The sequence below is a fragment of the Chiroxiphia lanceolata genome, chromosome 7 (genome assembly GCF_009829145.1).
Source record: "Chiroxiphia lanceolata isolate bChiLan1 chromosome 7, bChiLan1.pri, whole genome shotgun sequence".
Classification (NCBI taxonomy): domain Eukaryota; kingdom Metazoa; phylum Chordata; class Aves; order Passeriformes; family Pipridae; genus Chiroxiphia; species Chiroxiphia lanceolata.
Genome location: NC_045643.1, coordinates 7,505,082 through 7,527,151, shown reverse-complemented (window position 1 = coordinate 7,527,151; position 22,070 = coordinate 7,505,082). Strand labels below are relative to the sequence as shown.

At 42.5% G+C, this 22,070-nt stretch overlaps 1 protein-coding gene across 3 annotated transcripts in view; it reads right to left on the bottom strand.

Moving 5' to 3' along the window:
* Positions 1-312: 312 nt before the first annotated feature.
* Positions 313-22,070, bottom strand: part of UBE2F (ubiquitin conjugating enzyme E2 F (putative)) — a 66,739-nt gene continuing 44,981 nt past the window's right edge. For 2 of the 3 annotated variants that reach the window (XM_032693240.1, XM_032693241.1), the window contains one exon: positions 313-2,455. In XM_032693240.1, coding sequence (XP_032549131.1) covers positions 2,405-2,455 — 51 coding nt within the window. In that variant the 3' untranslated portion in view covers positions 313-2,404. The remainder of the gene's footprint in view (positions 2,456-22,070) is intronic. The other variant, XR_004358027.1, reaches the window with a different exon arrangement.

Genomic DNA, 22,070 nt, shown 5'->3' with positions numbered 1-22,070 from the left:
CCAATATACACAGAAATACATATAAATACACATATATTTATAAGTATATAACCCCCCCAGCTCCTTGTGTTCAGGAAAAATTAATTCAGTTTATTTTCCTGGATGGTGAGGTGGTGGGCTCTTGTAGGATGAGGATGAGGTGTAACATTTTCCTGGCCTTGTGCATCCTGGTTAGGCACAAACCAATGCTCAGGCCTTCCTGCTCAGGTCAAGGAGGACTCTTAACATCCCTTCAAAGAAAAGATTCTAAGTGTAGGACCACTAGAAAGACAAGCTAGAAGGCACATTGCACAAAACACCTACTCTTATTAAAGTATTTAACAGTATCCAAACTTTATTATTCTGCTCATCTCCTCCAGGCAAGCAAAAACACAGGGAAGGAGTTTAACAGCAGGATTGTTCTGGAGGTGGGGATGGGCTTTGAGAGCTGCAGCTCTAGCTCTATTCTCTGGTACCCCAAACCTGCTGCCCACCCTGGCACAGCTTTCCTGGCTCCTGGAGCAGCACCCTGGAGTTGCTCTGCCCTGGTGCATCTGCAGCAGCTTCCCGGGACAAGTTGGGAGCCAGGCATGGATGACAGCCCAAGAAATGGGGAGTTTGACCCCTTTTCCTGAAAGATGGAAGGTGATAACACTACCAGGGTGCCACTTACAGCAAGGATTACTCATCTTCATTACAGCAAACTGGTTCAGTTTTCAGCTCAAAAACAAGAGAATTCTTCTGATGTATTTCTGGATGTATTTCCCAACCTTTCTATTTTGTGAGTGTTTTACTTCTTACCTTCCCTGACATTTCTGTTTGGGCAGCAAAGATCTCTCACTGCAGTTGCCTGCTTAAAATAATAGGCTGATCCATGTTTCACTGGGAACAGACACGGTGGCACTATTATCATCAGGCGAAGCTCTCCTCCTGCATCCCAATCCCTGCATTTCATCTCCCTGCTTTCCCAGACCTCCAGTAACAGCTACAGGAGCCTGTGAAGCTGTAAGGGAAAAGGTACAGGGAAAACTTAAAACATGCACAATTGTACTGTGCTTACAGTTTGCACTCCAGCTCTGCCACCATCTCTCACAATGGAGATTATTTTGATTTCTTTCAGTGTCTGCAGAGGAACAGCAGGAAAGAATGAACAGGGGTAAAAACCCAACAGTCGATGCCCAAGTGTCACACACACACCTGCTCTGTAAAAAAACCACACAAGGATTTATTTCTATGGTTTATAAAAGCTCGAATCGGTTCCATCACCTCCCTCTGCGTGATCCCAATCCCGGATGATGCCCAGGGAGCTCTGGCACACGGACTGAAGCGATTCCTGAGGTACATGCTACTCTCTCCTGCAGGCTCCCTGCTCACACACACTGTGTCTGCCACACAGCTCCTCACAGAAAAGGCAGTTACAGCATCAACATCCTTTCCAATCGCTGAGAAAGCCAAGCGTGCAAGATGGGGTGTGGTGTATTATGGGTCCCAGTTCCATCATTCCCTTCCAGTGCAGGAATATGGAGAACACAATTAGGTGTTCTCCAGGTAATGGTGCCTGAATTCACTGTTGTCAGATCAAACACCATCTCATGCTCCCTCACCACATCCAGATCAGAAAGCCAAAGGCAGATTTCTTAAAAAAAAAAAAACTCCCTTCCATTAAATTTTCACAGAAATATATAATATATATGTAATTTTTACTAATACTAAACATTTACTTAAGTTACCCATTAGCCTGTATTTCTTTTAACTACTTCACACAATGAATAGAAACAAAAAAAAAAATACTGTAGCCCAAACAGGGGCTGAAATTATTAATGTAAAAATTCCAAACTGTGACAAAAACATACTTACATTAAATAGCATTGAGAATTTCAATACCAGAAGTAGAATCTCATTTTGCACTTGCATTCTGGCAAGCTCTAAGCCTCAGCTGAGTGACTCTTGGGAAAAGCTCATATTGTTTCTGCTCATCGAAGGCAACAGTTTTGTGATTTGGTTCACAGGAGACCATTTATTGCCAACTCCAAGTGTTCCAAAAACACGTCACCTTTTCTGTTTGGGTTTGTTTTCCTTCCCCCCTCCAGACTAGGCAAGAGCTAAAAAAAAAAGTGTAATTACAATTTCAATAGTGATTTCTTTAACTTCTCAAGCATATCTCATCAACAGGATATACAGTACAGTTCAGAAGAGTAAACATTTTTTAAAAGGAAGCAAACGACTTTTTCAACCAACAGACACAATTTCTTGCTGTATTTATGCTGAACTCTCCTTTGAACATGGACAGGTTATGAAGTTAGTTTTTCTTCTTCAGTACAACATGGACACAGGACTGGTACAATCCGGGCTGGTTTATTGTTGTTGTTGAAGTTAAGGACAACTCTAGTGTGGAAGCCATGGTCCTGCCATCCTTCTCCCTTCATCATCTCGCGTAGCGCTTAATGTAATCTTCAACTTTATTCCGAAAGTCCTCCTAGAGGGAAGCACAGGCACAGTTACTCCAAGCACAGCAGAGATGGATTCCTGTGGGACTGTGCACTGGTGGATTCCCACACTGGCACTGGTAGGGTGGAACTGCCATCAAGGGAAAGGCCCACTGCTCTCCCAGAGACCCAGGTTCTGACGGTCCGGTCCTTGCAAACAGGTGTCCATGCTCTGACAGGGATCCTCTGGGGAATAAACTGGGCAAAGAGTTTCCCATGGAAACGGAGTCTGACTGTTCTATAACCTCTGTATCTAGGGAAAAACACACAGTTCTGGTACTTCATAAAGCACAGAGATGCTGAGCATGAGAAATTCAGGATGTTATCCCTGTCCAAACTGGGATGTCAGGCCGATGCCACATTCCTGGTATGTTATTCCGAGCCTGAACCTTGCCTTCTGTGCCTACAGCCCGGTATTAAGTATGTTCCACCCAAACACACTGAGGCACCTGTGCTCCAGAGTCAAGTGGGGCTTTCACAGCAAAGTGCATTTTGCTTGATTTTCAGCTCCCCGTTTTTTGTGCTGCTAGAATATAAAGCAGGAAAACCTGGGAAATTTATGTACTCACATCTGTTAAAAAAAAAACAACTAAAAACCCAATATATGCAACAGATTTTGAACACTGTCCTGGTGTGCTGGAGCTGCCTGCTGAGCAGAGGCCATAGAAGCACTGAAATCCTGTGCCAAGGCTCTGCTTTTACTAGAAAGGGCACAAAGTCCCATTGCCACAACCTGTGGAATCACAAGGCATGGTCCTGCTTCAGTGTCACTTCTCAGCTCCAGGTTTGCTGACACGTAAAATGACACCCTTTGAACACAAACTGTTCTGGTACAGATCACTCAGCAAAGATCTGCACATCATCTGCACATCACACCAGGACAAAGCAGTAATATGGCCTTTTTGCCTTAGTAAGCCTTGGAATGCATCTATACTTCCTTGGCTCCAACACCACACTTCAAACACCTACACATCAGGTCCCTTTATGGCAGTTTGGTTTTCTGCCACTGAGTTTTTCTACCAGTGAAAAGATAGTTTATCCTACGGTTAAAGTCCCAAATCACAGGATCAAAGAACTATGATCCACCAGAAAAGCTGTTCACAATTTCAATTGCCAGCTGATAAAGTGCAACGCAGAGATTCCCGTGAACTATATGCAAAGTGCTCTGAATCTCAAAGAAGTTTAAAATGCAGTTTAAGGCCAAAAATATTGTATCAAAAATATAAATGCACTTTAAGGGAAAAACACCCTCTGCTAAAGGCTCTTCTCAGGAGAGTTATGGATCTGAGCTTCGGCAGAAATAAATGCAGAGAGCAGAAGTGAGAAGAAATCACCTGGAGATGCCTGACACCTTGGCACCAGGAGCCCTAGGTGTGGTGAGCAGCCCTGCAAGCACTGACTGCTGACAGAAGCCAGGGCTGCATAAATCCCTTTTCTCCTTAGGGACAGGCTGCCTGCTCTTCTTAGGGGAAAGGAGCACCTATTTTGGCACAATATGGCACCTACAAAAGGCATTATTCTGTGTAGTGACTTTTAAACTCTGTTGCAAGCACACATATTTCCACACTTGTACAACTGTTAAGTGTGTTCAAAAACTAACACTACAGACCTAATATCATCTTCATTTTAAATGAAATTTCTAATACCAGGCAATTTCAAGCTATAGATGAAAGTTATGATAGCTGAGTATCACATAAAAGTGTCACAGATCTCTGGCTGCCCCAGGTAAGAACCACCTCTATGTACCTCGAGTCTGTTAAAAACCATTCAAACAAAAAGAAAATTGACCTTTTGAATTTGTTTTCAGCTCTGATACATTGTGGACTACCTAGATACAAACTAACTCATCATGGCAAACAATGCAGGAACACTCATTTACTGGTTATTTGTGCCTGCTGTCAGCCTGGTCTGGGGCACTCACAACATCGGAGCGTGTCAGTCACAACACTGCACCTGAAGATGAAACCTTTCGGACTCCTCAGTGGCTTACTGGCTTTAAGCTGGAAGAGGGTAGACTTAGGCTGGATATTAGGAAGAAATTCTTGCTCTGGCACAGGATGCCCAGAGAAGCCGTGGCTGCCCCATCCCTAGAAGTGTCCAAGGCCAGGTTGGATTGGGCTTGGAGCAACCTGGTCTAGTGGAAGGTGTCCCTGCCCCTGGCAGGGGGTGGGACTGGATGAGTTTTAAGGTCCTTTCCAATCCGAACCATTCTGTGACTCTATTAATTATTGGGATACAGAGCTAAATATCAGGGTGCCAGCCATAAAGGCAGTAAGATCCACCTTGGCAATAACGTTGATTTTTTACAATAACCAAAACAGTGACACTTCCTAGTAGTTTTTCCTCGTTTTATTACCATCCAGGGTCTCTAACACTTGCAGTTACAATTCCCAGTGTTGTCGAAACTTAATTAATTAACTGAGGGCTTACTGTACGTTACTTCCTACTCTTGTGTCTCTCCAAGAGATGGGTCACTAAAAGAAATTGGGAACAAGAATAAGAAATATCACTGGACATGCAACAGGGCCAACTGCACCTTCCTCTGTGTGCAGTATCTGAGAGCAGTACAGATAGCTCAGCACCCTCTGCTTTTTCATCTGTACCTTTATGAGGTTAGTAAACATGAAGGGGGCTCTCAGCAGTGATTTAACAAATGCAAGACCTCAGTAAAGGAGGAAGGCTCCAGAGATCCACACTGTCACTCAGGCAGCCTGGGATGAAGGATCTAGTGTTGGCAGGAATATATTAACACGGTACTCCCTGCATGTGAACCTGGCTGCTGAACAGAAGGTGCTCATCCCAGAGCTGACACTCCATCTTCACGTGCCATATGGCTCAGCAGCTCCTGATTAATAGGGAGCACTTCTCTCTGTGCACATCTGTTTATGTGCAGCATTGAATAATCAAATGCAAAAAATTAATCAAAGCAGCACATATCTTGCATTATAAAGAGGTGCGTACAAAATCCTGCTAGGAATGCTCAGGGAAAGAAAAAGGACTCATCCCTTCAAGGGCAGATCCTAAGTGTAGGACCACTAGAAAGACAGGCTAGAAGGCAGGTTGCACAAAATATCTGCTCTTATTAAAAAAACAAAGCCTACCCCTTGAATGGAGCTTGTGTCCTTCTGTGGGAGACTCCAAGGAACTGTACCCAAACCCGGCTCTGCATTAGTGCCCTGGAGCCCAAGCATCCTTTGATGCCAAGACAGATGAGAAAAGCATAAAGTCCTGTGGTCTGGATGCTGAGAGGGAGAAGAGTCAGGAGGTTTGCTGCTGGAAATCTCCCCCATCAAAGCAGCTCTTGTCAGTGGCCATTTCTGCTCCTGCCAGTCCCTCAGCAGAAATGGTCACTGACATGACTCTTGACCCTCACTGACCATGGCTGAGGGGGTGGTCGCTGTGCCCAGTGGGGCTCCTGCCACATCCCTCTGGACCTGGATCACATCCCACTGCTAGCCTGGCTGGAGGCACAGCTGCCTGCCTCTACACCAAGTAGTGTCCCATGCCATCAGAGCAGGCCAAAGACTGATGAAGGGGAGAGGGCTGACTGTCCCTGTAGAACAGGAGCACTGATGGTGTAACACATGAAACTTCACCAGAAACAACTCAGCCAGTCATTAAACCCTGACACGGACCATCGGTGAGTCCTGGAAACACCACATGGAGGAGCTTTTCAAAGGGGAAATCTAATTTTAAACTACCAGCATTTGCCCTTCATCAGTCTCACTGTACTGTAAGGGCGGATAAAGCTGCCCTTGGGTTCTCTGGAGATGTGCTGAGGAGGAATGAGGCTTGGGTTTCTGTCTGGGAGCAGTACCTGCCACACTGCCTTAGGGGTGGAGAGGTCTGTGCCTGAGCCAGACCTCCTCTGTGCAACACAGCCCTGGGATTTGGGGACAGAAATTAGACACTGGCCTCGTGGGCAGGATGGGAAACAAACCCCTCAGAATGATGGCCACCCCAGGACAGCACAGAAACAGAACAGGACCTGTTCCAAACACAGAACAGGTCTGGTTTGGACCAGATCCAAAGCAGCTCTGCAGCACCCTGAGCTGTGAGAGGTGAGAGGGAGAGCACAGCAGTACATCAGTACCCTGTGGGAAGTATTTGCTACGTGAGTAATGCTGGCCAAATCCTTGCTTCAGTTGATGAAAATCAGATGGGGACAATCAATCAAAGGGAAACTGAAAAAAACATCAGTGGAGGAAGAATATGAAATACAAATCATGGCATATTTCTGAGCTGAGAACTGGCTACAGCAGAGACTGTAAAGCTAAAACATATCCCACAGAAATTGTCCTTTGTATTTCAACAAAAAGCTTTAGTAAATAACCTTTAAGCAAATACCAAATATATGTATAACACACAGAACAAGGAGCAATGGTTTTAAACTGAGAGAGCAGGGTTAGATGAGGTATTAGGAAGAAATCCTTCCCTGTGAGGGTGGTGAGGCCCTGGCACAGGTTGCCCAGAGAAGCTGTGGATGCCCCATCCCTAGAAGTGTCCCAGGCCAGGCTGGATGGGGCTTGGAGCAACCTGGTCTAGTGGAAGGTGTCCCTGCCCATGGCAGGGGGTTGGAATGAGATGAACTTTAAGGTCCATCCCAACCCAAACCATTCTGTGATTCTATTGAAGAGCATTTGGGAGAGGATCTGTAGAGCCCCAGACCCCAGAAGAGAACTACATCCTACCATTTCTAAAAGCACATGGAAGCACACACTCAAGACTGAGTTACTGTTTCAAAAACTGGGCTTTGACCTGATTTGGCAGCTCTGAGAGAAATGCCTTTATCTTTTCAACTGTTTATACTGCACTAAGTTATACTGATTAACTGCTAGTCTTTTATTTAAGCTTTTATTTCTAATCCAAAGAAGATCTGCTCAGTAATCCAAAACAAACACAATACTTCTGTGACAGCTACCAGCGAAGTCTGGAAAAGTTGTAATGGAAACTTTCTCTTGGGAATCTTTTTTATTTATTTAAAATAAATGTATATGTAAGAATTACCCAAAAATAGTAGTAACAATAATAAAAATAAAACAAAACAAAACCGAAGAAAAATCCCACAAACAAACAAAACAAAAAAAAACTCCTACACCAAACTAAAGCAGATTAAGCTCATTACTATCCTTAATATACCCACTACTGGTACTTCACACACTGCAGTATTTGGCAAAATTTTTTTGCAGTTTATTAGAGAGCAGAGACTCTGCCCCTCTCTGTCTCTCTGAAGGCTGAAGCCCACACTGGCCAGTCCCTCCATACCACACGTCCCTCAGCTGTGACTACAACCACCCAGACACTGTGACAAACTCTCTGATCCACCTTCACATCCTTTAGATCTACAATCCTGTAAAATCCAAATGGAAACAGAAAAAGATCATAAAAATAATCAATTGCTGCTGCCCTTCCCTCTTTTGTGTTAAAGAAAACAATAATAATTAAAAAAGTACTACTTTAACAGAATACCACTGGAATCCAACATTTCTCACCAAGGTTAAATTCCAAACAACTTCTGCCAGGACCTTGTATTTTCCTCAAACTTTTTAGGAAAGAGGTCTTCTGAGCACAACTAAAACAACATTACTCAGCTCAGCCAAAGTTTAAGGAGGAAGATATAATAACCAGTTAGATTTACCCATTAGCCCTATAAATGATATTTAAATCCACCTTTTCTTTCTTTTCTACTTTGCAGGAAATCAGTATTCACACCCATCAGCTCCCACACGTTCCCTCCCATTTAAAAAGGAGCTGAATAAAACTTTTGAGTAATACAAAAATCCCAAGTGTGAGGTGTTTTTTTCAATTCATATTCCTGCCTTGCTCTCATTTCCCTGTCATTGTTTTATTTAGCTCAGTCTCTACATGATCTGAAGACTTTTCCAAGCTCTGTAATTAAATTTTAGTTCTATGAAGAAAGAGAAGAATGGGGGGGTGAAAAACTTATACAGAGGTCTCTCCCACAAGCTCTTGTGCTTAGCAGGTGCAGTCAAAGCTACATCAATTTTCATGGCCTGTGATCTCTACTTCAGATTTTAAAATTGTTTCTAGACATCAAGCAATTATTGTTTTGCAAAATGGTGAGAAAATGCTTCAGTAGATTTCTTAGCAGCTAAGTTCTAAAAGGAAAAAATGGTGACTTTTTACTCCAAGGGGTAAAAAACCAACAACCAAATACCAATCACACCACTGCAGCTATTGGAAAAGAGCAGCATTGTGGGGAAGAAGAGAAACACTAAGTTTTGGACCTTTTTTCTGAAAAACATCTTTACACAGAGGTAGGTTACAGAATTGATGTGGAAAGCAGTGACCTGCCTGCCAGGACACAGGGAAGCTGAAGATGTGCTGGAAAGACAGAGCAAAGCATTAACATGCTGAACATGGAGCAGCAGGGCTGTTTGAGATTCCACATCTCCTGTAGGAACCACTTCCATCATGCCTCCACAAACTTCCAGTTGTCTCCCAGTGGAGCAAAGGTAAAGGAAGAAAAGCACTCTCTGAAGTTACTGGAAGAGGGTGTGAATGCTGCCGTGGTAGCCAGGGATAACGACATCTAAATCCTGTTTGTGCAAAGGCGAGGGAATTGAGCCAGATGAGGAGGGCAAAGCAGCTTCCCAAAGAAAAACTGTTCCCTGGATCAAATCTGACGTAGGTCCTGACTCCTGCCAAATCCACCCTTTGGCTTTTGGAGCAGCTTGGCTGGAAGCAGATGGTGGAGACTTTGCGAGTCGTCTGGTCCTACGGCCGTGGTGCCAAATGGCTCAGGATTTGCCAGGACTGACTGATTCCTTGTTACCATTTCTGATTTTGCCCATGTTGCTGAAAACAAAGAAAACCACCCTGGAGTTAAGCCAGGGGGCACAGAGACTGCTTGGTCACTCAGTACTCAATGTCAGGAGCTGGTCTCCTCCAAGGCTCCCAAGGCTGGTGCCAGGCACACTGGCTACCTTGTCAGTTGGAAAGGGTTATAGAAAAGCCCTTCAAGAAAATTACCTGAATTATCCCAATTACACTGATGTTAACCTTCTCTGAGCGGCGAAGGCACTTCCACACAGGAGGACGCCACTCATTCCCAAGAGACGTTATGTCCTTGGGATCTGAGATCTTAATGGATAAATTACAAGCACAGAGGAAATAGGAGCTGCCTGGGTCTGGCCAGAGGGTTTTTGCAAGTCATACTCTACTCAAGGCAAATGATGTTCAAACAAACCTGACCAGGCAGGTGAGGCACAGGGGGAACTCAGCTCCAAGAGTTCAGACTCCTTGTTGGCATTCAGCAACTCTCCCATGTTCCTGTTCAAGAGTCATGAATGTTTCTAAAGGATGCAAAGCAAAAGCTTTCCTTTTAAGTCACTTAGTTGCCTAAAGCACCTAAAACAAAAGCTTTAAAACATCCGCATTTCTCCCACATTTCCACCGTTTCCTCAGCAAATCAAACCATCTGCAAAAGCTTAATCAACTTTGCTGAACCTGAGAGAGGCTCCATCCACAATCAAAGTGTTATGGAAGATGGGTAATGGTTTCTATGAATACTTGCAGCATTAGAAAAATAATGTTTTTCGTATTTACATCTGTTAGCACAATTAGCAGCTGTGCTGTTGCTCATTTGCACACGCTACTTAATGTACTTTTTGCTCCCTGGGAAGAGGCCTCAAAGGCTGTAACAAGGACACGGAACATAAAATGAGGAGGCAATCCAAGAAAAAACCCAGTGCAGTTCTGTAAATGCAGGAATATTGCAGAAAAACAAATATGTATTCTACTGTGGCTGCCTCAGTTTCAGTGAGAACAACAAACACCAAAAAGGGTGGTTGGGGGTGCAGAGGAAGTGAAGGATTTACTGCGATAAATACGGAGATAAATAAATGTAATGACTCACAGGGAGAATTGTTATGAAAAGATGTTTTTGGACTGGGATGGAACTGTTGTTCTTAATAAGACATTAAGCTGCAATCAGAGGGTAATAAAAACCCCACAACAAATATTAAATAGCTTCCAAAAAACCCACATCAAGCCTTCTGAAAGCCTTTTGGGGCTAAATTCTTTTCCAGTGTGGTAAAAGCTTGGAAAGCTGAGGTTTGCCTCTAAGGCAGCAGATCAAGTTCTTCCCTTGAGAAGCTCCTTCTGCTTGAAACCCTGCTGGTGTGTGGAGCAGCCGATCTCTGAGTGTCAGGAAAGCCAGGCTACAAGTTCAGTTACCAGTACTTTGGGATTCATCACAAATGTGGGGGGAAAAAAGCTTCCTTACAACAGAGTTGCCAGGCTTGCCTGACCTAACATGAAGATATACTTCAGATCCTCAGATATACCTTGTGAGTGCATTTAATTAGAACAATCCTTCAACATTTCGTAACCCCTATAAAAGATATCAGGAAATAGATATCTGATTCAGTAGCCAGGAATAAATGTGAGTTATTTTACCTTAAGAAGGTTAAGAACACTTTCATCACATCACAGTTTTGTACTGTTAGAAATAAAAACCAGTGTTGTTGAAAATGTTTGGAAGCAGCTATTTCCCACTGGGAAGAGAGATTTCAAGATGTCAAGGCCTAGTGCAGGGCTATCAATTTAAACAAGGGGATGAGGTTAAGTGGAAAACCCCATATTAGACAACGGACAGAAATGGGTCCAAGTCCAAATGAAGCTCAAACAGGAGCAAGTAAACAGCACAGCAAGGATGAGACTCTGCTAGTTTAAGCAACACATGCATTTTTACAATGCACTGATTTTACAAAGATTCATGGGAAAGATGCATGGGAAAGCACTGTCTGGAGAGCTGTCCTGAAATCTCCTGACATACCTCAACTGCAGATGCAGCATCAGGAAACCCAGCAAAGAGCAAGGGATTCATGAAGTACTGTAGAAATCACCACATTTGGCAAAACATTTCTTACATTGTTTTAAAAATATTATCTTTTTACTGTTTCTAAGGGTATAGAAATAGCTATATCACCTCAGACTGTTCCTCTGACACAGCCCTGGATCCCACAGTAAACTCTTGGGAACTTTCTTTTTCACTGTAATTTCTTGCCAAGAAAGACTGCGACCTCACAAACTTCACATCAGAGTAATTCCAAGATCACGTGGAAGAGGTGAAAGTAGAGAAGGAGAAATCCAGTTTACAGATGAAAACAACTAAAAATGGTAAGAGGTAATCCAGTGAGAAGTTACAAAAAGGAGAGCAGAATGCACGCAAGCAGAGCAGTCAGCATGACACTGTATACAATTTTATAATGAATTTTACAATGTCACTCTTTCTGTAAACCTTGAGAATTAATAATGCAAGATGATGAAGCAGTAGCTTCAAAGCCTTGACCTCAATTACTTCTTTAGCAATTTTAAGAGCACGTATCTTTCCATTGTCGGGAGTAAGAGCCAGCAGCACTGAAAATGAAAATATCAGAGTTGTACAAAATCTTCTAAAAATTCATGTATTCAGCAGTGTGCTCCCTAAGTACTTCCAATGTGGCTAAATATGGAAGAGGAAAAAAGACAACTGCAAGTAAAAGTATGCAGATCTCGTGATCAGTAGGAAGCAATGGAACTCCCTGTGGTGTTTGAGTGGCTTGTGGGTAGTTCTCTTTACCAGAATAAAGTTCTTAGTGTGCAAGAGTCTGTTTGCAAGCCCTCCCGCTTGGGAATGTCAAGTATAATCAGAAAGGGCTTTACAAGACACATTTAGCAAGCAAAGACAGCAAAATCTGGCCATTTCCAGACTTGCAAATATCATTACTGCCTTCCTTGCCCCCTCCACCTTTTGATACCTTTCATCACCTCCTCCCTCCCAGCAAGAATTGTAGTTCCCTCAGCCTCCTACAGCCCCCTTGGGTTTCACCCAGGTCTCCTTGGCACCAGCTGAGGAGGGCAAAGCTCAGGGTCTGCTCTGAGCTGGACATGCCTGTGGAGCCCACCCAGAGTGGGGCCTGGCAGAGCTGGCATGAGAGGCTTTCCTGGAGGCTCACTCACAGTCCTCTCTTTGCTGCTGCTGCTGACAGTTTTTGTGACAGCTACAGCAACTGGGTGTAAAGACTCTGCTGCTCTGTCAAATCCGATGGAAATTAGTGTGTGTTTAAAAGCTACGGGAATAGAGGGGGAGGCTGGGATGAAGGGATAGATGGATGGTATCACTGCAGAAGCCTTATTCCTTTACCAAAGAAAGACTAAAAAGCAAAGCAATTGCTAAAGATTCACTTGAGGGAAGCTCTAAGACAAGCTGATTCAGGACAGGTCAGATAAATAGGCAGTAGGGGGACTGAACCTGCTGAAGTGTTCAGCAGCACAGAGTCTCAGTGGAGCACTCAAGGGGCAGGAGCACTGTTCAACATCTTCATTAATGACCTGGATGAAGGGACAGAGCTTGCTGATGATACAAAAGTGGGAGGTGTGGCTGATACACCATCCAGAAGGACCTCAACAGGCCAGAGAACCAGAGAGAGCAGAACTCCAGGAGGGTCAACAAAGGAAATGCAAAGTTTTGCCCAAGAACAACGCCATCCACCAGCACACGCTGGGGACTGGCAGGCAGCTCTGCAGAGAAGGACCTTGAGGTTCTGATGGTCACCAAGCTGACCATGAACCACCAAAGACAACCACTGCCATCCTGGGCCACACTGAGCAGTGGTAGCAGGTCAAGGGAGGTGATCCTTGCACTCCACTCAGGTCTGATGAGACACAAATGGAGTGTTACACTGAGCATAAGCAAGAAAGAACGCAGAAATGTTTCTATCAAGACCTTTAACTTGCAGTTACATTAAAAACACAAGATTATTTTCATGCAGCCTGAGAGCTGTCTTGCAAAATTTTCCAGAGTCTCTCTGCTCAGTTTTATCATCATCCATCATTTTATATTTCTTCAAATTATTCTGCTGCTGTTATTAGAATATCAAACTGACAGACTCGAAAATGATATTCAACTTTTATCACAGAAGTGAAAGGATAGAAAACAGAAATCCTTCAAAAACAAGAGTGGCACTAAGGTTGACACATCTATCCATACCACAGTGACACACCAAACATAGGAACACTTTGTTAAAAAGTATAATTTTTAATCTTAGGGAATGGAGGAGGAAAGCGTCAGGCTTGTCAACTCAGTAATTCCTTTACCCTCAGCTCCACAGAAACTCTTTTGTTCTACACCTAATTACTATTATCTCATATTCCAATATGTAAAACACCAGATTGTTCAGTTTAAAATATATGGATGGATTCCCCTCTTTCCCCTACCCAATTACAGTTTTACAGTCTAGGAAACTTTAATCGAAAAATTACTTTAAACCTGACGCGTCTCGCAGTTCTGAATCTCTCCCCACTTACAGGAACTTACCTTATTCACATTAAATTGATTGCTTCTAAGGATAAGGCAAAAGCTTCCTTTTCCTTTTCACCTATTTTAGTAGCTATCTGTAGTGTACTACCTTGTTCAGGAAATTACCCTCCTGATGGCAATCTTTGTTTTTATTTTTAAAAAGATGGGCATTTAATCACACACAAGAAAAAATTTCCTTTCAGCCAAGGAATTATAGCTGAGACTGCCTGTAGAATACAGTCAACACATCACGGATGAATGGCCACTCATTATAAGCCATTGCCAAGCCATTCAGAGCAACTCTCCCCTCAGCAGCACAGGGGAAACGGTTTCAAACACCCTGGCAGAGCCTCTTTTTGTCAGCATGGGGCAGTGCCAGAGGCTCCTCCAGGGAGGGTATCTGACTCCTTCAGCCACAGGAATTACTGCCAGGGACTTAAGTCTTGCACTGATTTCCTCGCCAAATGTTCTTCACTCTGTTTATCACAACCATGGGCTGCCTGCAGGGTTGGAGTTTGTAAGACATAAGAGAGAAAAGAGCCAGGATAAGTCTCAGCTGTGACTGCAGTCGGTGCAGTCCAATGCTGATTTAAGCCACAGGCCAAGCTGAGTCCTGAAAATCAGGAAAAGAATTTATTTTGCAAGCAAATAAAAAAAAAGCAGAATGTCAAACTTAAATTAAAAAATTGGTTGCTTTTTCCCTTGTGCATTTTAGCTTATCTGTGTAACAGGAACTTTTGGCACCTACAAGTACAAAGGGCAGCATAGCAGAGAAAAGCAGTCTGTCTTTACTCCTTCAAAACTGAACTTGTCAGAGCAGAGATAAAACAGGTGAGAAAGGCTATCTGTGTAGGAACATTACAGAAAGACTGAGACATTCACGTCAAAATTAAGAAAAGGATAAGGAACAGAATGCAATTTAAATGTCAGGGTATTAATGCAGGACTAAGAGGATCCAAATGAATGCCCAGCCCCCCACTGCTCTATTGTCCTACCCAGAGAGAATCATTTTCCTCTCTACATCACTACAATTCTCAACAGCAAAGTACCAAAAACCACAATGAGCTCTCCATCAGCATGCTTGTTTCCACTGATGAAATGCCCTAAATAAGAGCTAGGTATTAGATTTCAAACTTAATTTACAGTTAATTGACTCAAATTGATTTAGAGTGAACTGAGAATACCCAAAAATCTCTGGCCCTTGCTACCCGAGCAGAGAGAGGTGATAATGTCCTCATCTGCTTCAAGGTTCCAGCAATTTGGATAACTAAGTCCCCTCCACAAGAAACTATGCTCAAAATTGCAATGTTGCCTGGCCAAACTAGATTTGTAGACACCAGATCCCATTCTATTCAAACAAACGTAAGTTTCAAACATATCTACAAATTCTATTGTAAACCAACATTAACCACTTAATGATATTGGAATTAAAAAAAAAAAAGAACCTATTTTTCTTTAAACCCATTTTTCAGTTTATGATTAAAGATATCAAAATGAAACTATTTACAATGACTGAAATCATTATAAGGAAAATCGATACAAGGTGAAAAGCTTGGCTTGAGTGCAGCCAATGGAGAAAAACCCCAAATTTGCAGTGCTGAAATGTCCATTTTCATTCCTGATGAAGCAAATAAGAGCCTGAAACCAAAGGATCATCTTTGTTGTCACTTGTTACATCTTTCAGGGTTATCTACCTATTTAAACTTCGCTGACAAACATCTGTGAATTTTCAGCAATAAAGAGAACATCCAAAAAACATGTCCAAACCTGGTTTACTCGTCCCCCTATGAAATGTAATCCCTATTTCTTTTTCTAGAGGGATTTCAGCTCAGGGGTTCATATGCTCAATGATACTGAAGAATCAAAAGCAGCTGTTGTTTTCTCCAACAAGCACTGTAAGTGCTGTGGAAGTTATAAAGGACTTATTTTGAGTTGAGGGATATGGCAATACATCAAGCAGTGTCAGAGGGGTGCAGTAATGCAAGAAACCCAGCTCCCTCCAGCTCACATTTCACTGCTGGGGAGCACAGACCCCAACAGGCTCTTCTGGCCAGCAGAACCATTAAAAGTTGCTTCTGTTGATGCAGCCAAATAAAACACAGTAAAAACAATTGTCCAATGCTGCAGGATAAGTGTCTGAAATCCAAGTACCACTTAGAGTGCCTGACATTGTGGAGAGCACCATCTAATCAGAGAAGCAGTCACGTAATAACCAGCATCCTTACAATATCCCCACATGAGGAAATCCAGTGGGATGCTTCAACAGGGGGCTCTGAATAGACATGGCTGTTGAATTGTTCCTAGAGAACTCACAGAAAGCCTGATTTTTTCCCAGTGCTAAAACTAACATGGTTGCCCCATCCCTGGAAGTGCTGAAGGCCAGGCTGGACAAGGCTCAGAGCAACCTGGTCTAGTGGAAGGTGTCCCTGCCCGTGGCAGGGGGGTGGAACAAGATGGTCTTGAAGGTCCTCTTCCAGCCCAAACCATTCTGTGATATTATATGGAAAGTAATTGGGAAGTTACATGGTAAATATTTTACTACTGAAATAAAGATCTTTCAAGACAGCAGGAAAAAATATCCTGGCTTTGTAGATTTTGTTACTGAATTATTCACACTACTGACAAGGCAGGCAGTCCAAGATTTTTCAAGTCTTTCAAGCTGAAGTTTCCTCTAAAGTCTGCCAACACAGGGCTAGAATCCATAGAAAAGACCCACTCCCTGACAACACTTCATTTGGCAGCTGTAACTAATCCCCTTTTCTCCATTTACTTTGCCAAAACGAATGCAGGGCTAACCAAGGTAATATTTGAAGTCAAGCACCAGCATGGGGCTGGAAAGAAATTCCAGAAAATTCTGTATATTGCCGATCTGCCACTCCCTTATGCCAGATTCAAGAGGTCATCAAATGAAACTCCAGACTCTTTTGACACAAGTTCAGTGTGCTTGACTGATGTGTGTGCAAACTGGCTTTTGTGGCTAAGAACACAAACAAGCAGGATGCTGTCAGACTTCACATTGTGCTAAGAGAGCCAGCAGACCCAAAAGCACTGGTAGGGGCTTTTGCTCTGGCTGCAGAAGACTGTGACCAAGTGCCACAAAATCCCTGCCTTTAATCAAGGAACAGCCAGCACCACCAGGTACTCCACACAAGGTGGAAGATGTTTCTTGACTCCAGTTTTTGATGTGTTCACACCAAAATTCTCATGTGCAGCTTTTGCGTGACAGGTGTGCTTGCATGGGTCCCCCTGAGTTGTTCTAGAGCAGGAAGCTACTCTGTCTCAATAAATCACAAAACAAATCAGATGAAAGCAGAGACTCAAGCAAGCAGCAGAGAGCTGTCAGTCATGGACTGGAGGTTACTGACAAGCACGCAGCAGCCACCAGGCCGGCAACGTGACACACCAGATCCCAGAACTCTGTGCAATTAGCAAAATACCAGGCTCACATTGGAGCTCGATATTATATTACATCCCTCCAGTAACAGCAAGGTCCAGTTTGTTTTATCTCCACTCATTTATGCAGGATTACATTAGGGTGCAGTTAACCCAGCAGTCTCGAACAGCTGCCATCCCTCTGCAACCCTCGGTCAGCCTTTGTTCCTGTGAGCAGCAGACAATCTGTATTCGCACCTCATTACACCCCTGGGGCCTGCAGGAACAGTAAATACATTTTCATGTACCACGATGACAGGGAGGAAGGGCAATAGCTAATGCTGTTTTCTGGAACAGCTGCTGAAAGATCAGTGTAAAACTAAAGATGCATCCTGAGAAACTCTGAGTGGTCTCAATTCTTTTTCAACTGAAGGAGAAGCGCAGGGCACCCAGAACTTTGCATATTTAGATGCACTATATGATTTTACTTGCATTTTCCAAGCTACCACTAAGTGTTCCACTCCAACCTGATCCTGCCAATAATTGAAAAAGAAGCTTTCTCAATATCCTGAAGAGGCTGTCAAATAATGCTTTGATCACCTACATTCTTCATTCGGTTGGCTTGACAGATGAAAGCAGGGGTTTATTACTAAAACATTTTCAGCTTTCAGTTTCTTATTATGTTACCAGCCAGGCTTTAGGGAACAAACTTTGATACAAGAATGTGCCCATTTTTTAACCCCTTAAAAATAACTGAGTACAACCTCAAAGCATCTAACAGTTGGGTGTATTCAGTGAGGGACTAGAGGGCAGAACTGGCATTCAGCTAAGTGAAAGGCAAGACAGACATGTCTTGGGAGATGGACTTCAGCTACACAGGTCAAAATACATTAAGCTTGTAAAGCTGAGGGGAGGATCACAAAACAGTACTGACCTTTTAAATCCCCATTTGTGTCCCATGAGTAGGATAAAGCCTGCACAGAACTAAAAGAGACAATAGTTGTGGGCTCTGAACTCACAGAGCTCTGCACTTGCAAACACATGTGCTGCAGTGATGATTTCCAGATCAGACACAGGGTCACTGCAAAGGCTCCCTTCTAAACACAAGTACTCAGCCAGATGTTCCCACAACACGGAGTGGGCTTCACTTGGACCATGTGTGCAGGAAACACCACTTGGTGAAGAAGCAGCGAGCACAACACAGGATAGAAGAGCTACCAAGAAGCCTTTGTAGCCAACCTGCAAACTCAAAAATTTACACTTTAATCAAAAATACTTCCAGCCAATGGAACTGTCAAGTGTGAAAGGTAATTTAGTCAGAAGGCTCTTCAGCAAAATCTGCTCATCACTTACAAGCATCTGGCACAACTGACACCACTGCTCCTCCAGCACCAGCTCAAACACATTAATAATTAATTTTTAAAGAGCACCTTAAAATAAATTCAAGTAAATGTTTTTGAAATAATTTCTCTGTTCTAAGGTAAATTTTCCAGTTGTCTTGAGTCATCATTAAACCCTTAGCGTTTGAATTTAATAATTATAAAAGTAACAATCAGAATTCTCCATATATCATTGTCACTGTTTGAATACAGAATTTTATAGGGATATGTCTGGAAACTGGAAAAATTTCCAGCTGGTTGTGATGGGAAATTATTTGCAAAGGCAAAAAGCCTGACAAAGAGAACTGGACTAAACATAATGCATGAATGAATTAAATGAGCATTATTTTTAAAAAATTCCTCAGGGAAAGCATTAAAGAAAACAGTTTGCCACTAAAAACCTTTGGAGTGCATTCCCTGGACCCAATCCAATAAAGAGACAAGCATTCCAATGGAAACATGTTAAAAACTTGGGTAACAGAGAGCTGGTATTTGACTTCTGACCCACCCACATGCTTTTGCTACTCTGCAAAATAAAACCATTTCAACTGTTCTCAGTTTAAGGAACACTGCCCATCACAGGAACACATCATTTCACATAATTCACAATTATCTGAAAAATAAAATTCTTGTTTAGAGTTATTTCCAGTGCTTTTTACCACAAATAGTATCTCCTCTGAAATGTACAGTGACAAGATGCAGCACCCATGGACCATGAAATTTTATTTATTATATTTTATATAATGGAAGTGTCTTACATTGAAGTGTCTTTTACAGAATCTTGAATAATTTTGGTGACTACTATCCAAACAAACTGTTTTGCACCCAAATTGGCCGATGATCATTACAGATCAGTGGTTAATATTTCTAATTCCCAGACAGATTTACTTCAAGACATTTAACTGCTAACAGATCCAGCAAGCAGAAAACCCATGAAGAACATCTGCAGGAAAGATTTTGCTTCCAGCTACACAAACCCAATTAATTTAAAGCTGAAGAAATGTTCCTGCAGGTCACTCAGTCTCCATTTATGAAGAGGTGAACCAACCCAAATGCTTAAAGCAAGGGAAGTTAACTCACTAAGTGATGCTCTCCCTACAGTGGTCACGGTACCTCTGCCCTCGGGCTCTGCAGCCTCAAGGAATTAAACCACACTGGCCCTGAGTTTTACACTAAGTCAAAGATAAAACCCCCAGAAAACCAGAGTCTACGCAGTTTGGAGGTAAGGAAGAAAAATAAGCAAGTTATAAATAAGAATCCTCCTGCAGATGCTTCATTCCTTTCCAACACAGATATTGAGCTGGTGTCTCAAGCGAAGGGCAGCAGTTCACATTACTGGGTTGTTTCAATCAGCAAAGGTCTACGTTGAAGACCTGTAAAAGCCACTGCCAGCTGCTCCTTCTATTTCTGTTAAGTTTGGGATGGCTCTGAAGAAGTGGCAAGGGAAAAGACCTGCTCTCCTCTGAACAGGAAGAGTCCCTGCAGAAGCTAAGTGCTCAAATGCCTACCTGAATACTCTGATGTAAAAATGATAGCAGAGTTAGTACAACAGAGAAACAGAAAAGTTACTGTAAGATCACTTAAATGAATTACTTTAAACCAGAAGACCTGGTGAAGAAACACAGTTAGTGAATATTTTTTTTCTCCAAACTTCCGAGTTTAATTTTATTTTGTGTCACTGTTTGTCTGCTTAGAGGATCCAACACACCTCTGACACCCCAGCATTCATACTGTGCTTTCCATTCAGATGCATCAAAGAGCATTTCAAACAGACTGATCTTCTGAGATATGAAACTACATTAATAGAAGATGACTAACTTCAAAGTGACCAATGACAAGAGATAAAGAAGAATCCAAATCTGAAGACATTATTTAGTTTCAAATGCATTTCTTGAGCTACCCAGAAAAATGGATTTTCAAGGAAGACTTAAATCTAAATGTAATTATGCCCTTATTATGTATAAGCACAGAAATAAAAAGCCAGGAGGATAAAAGTACAGCTGGGCATGACATTATTCTGGAAGAGTCTGTAGAAGGAGCAGATCTGAAATCATACACAGGTAGTGAGCTCTGGCACTTTTTAACTGTCTGAAGGAATAATCAATCTGAGGACAAAATTACTCAGAGATAAAAGATCCCAAATCTGCCAGCTCCTGTATTTAGCACCTCGTGGGACAGCTTGGAAAGGAAAGCACAGGGCTCCCAGTCTGTGTGGCAGATTGGTTTATAGTGTTAGATAAAACCTGAAGTAAGACACAAGAACAGAAATCCCCTTCCACTTTGAGAATGTGCTTCCCAGGCCACACTTAGCAAACTTAGTAGGCTCTTAGTAGACTTAGCTTCTGATGGAAAAAGACCAAACCCACAAGCAAAAAAAAAAAAAACAACAAAAAAACCACAACTCCGCAGGGATGAAATCATTCTTGGCGCAAAAGAAGTTTTACCATTCCAAGTTTTTGCTGGGTTTTGGTGGCTCCAGAACTAGAGAAATGAGAGATGCAGAGGGACAATTTGGGTGGCAATTCAACTCACTGCACTTCCAAAGGGATGCCTAAAGATCTTCTACAGACACATCTGTATTTGTTCCTTATTTGTGCTCATTACTTACTTACAGACCTCTTGCTGACAACCTTCTCCTTCAATGACTCACCTGTTTTCACAAGGTATCTGGTCCAGGCACTGCATATTGTCAGGTGCTGCTGGTTCTTGCCCAGTTGCCCAAGGAAGGGTTTCACAGAATGGTTTGGGTTGGAAAGAACTGTAAAGTTCATCTCTCCTACCCCCCTGCCACAGGCAGGAACACCTTCCACTGTACCAGGTTGCTCCAAGCTCTGTCCAACCTGGCCTCGAACATTTCCAAGGATGGGGCAGTCACAGGGCAAATGTTTGAGAAATTAAGGTTGTTCTATAAAAATCCTGAACTGTGTGCTGTTTAAGGACTCTCAAAAACCTGCACACAATTATGAAAGGTTAAAAAAGCTCTTCAGTGAAATATGAAATACATAGACAGTAACTGTTCCTAATTATGAATGGAATTTCTAATGGAATTAAATTAGCGCTCTCACTAGTAAAGACAAGGCGACACTCCTCAAGTAATTCAAGGAAAACCTTCATCCCAGAAGATTCATTAAAACAACCTCCAAAGACTGCAAGCAATTGAAAGGAGAGATTTTTTTTTAAGCCTAGTTTCCTAAGGAACTGAGGCTATGTAGGGCAATTAAAATCCTAAGAGGAAACCTTAAGAGGCAGCTTCAGATTTCATAATACCATGAACATTATAAATTCATCTCCACAGAAATAACCCTGAAAAAACACCTTATTTTCTTTATTACCAAGAAAAACCTTTAATTAAAAAAAAAAAAAAAGAAAAAAGAATCACAAAAGTCAATCCAGAATCAAACTCCTCCACACAAATCTACGCAAAATAATTCAGTGTTAAAGTATCAAAACAACAGCTCCAAGCTTGGCTACTAAAGTAGCTATGAAAAAGGCAGGGAAGCAATTAATACTCCCTTTCCTGACACGAGCAGAAGACAGAGGGGGGAAAGG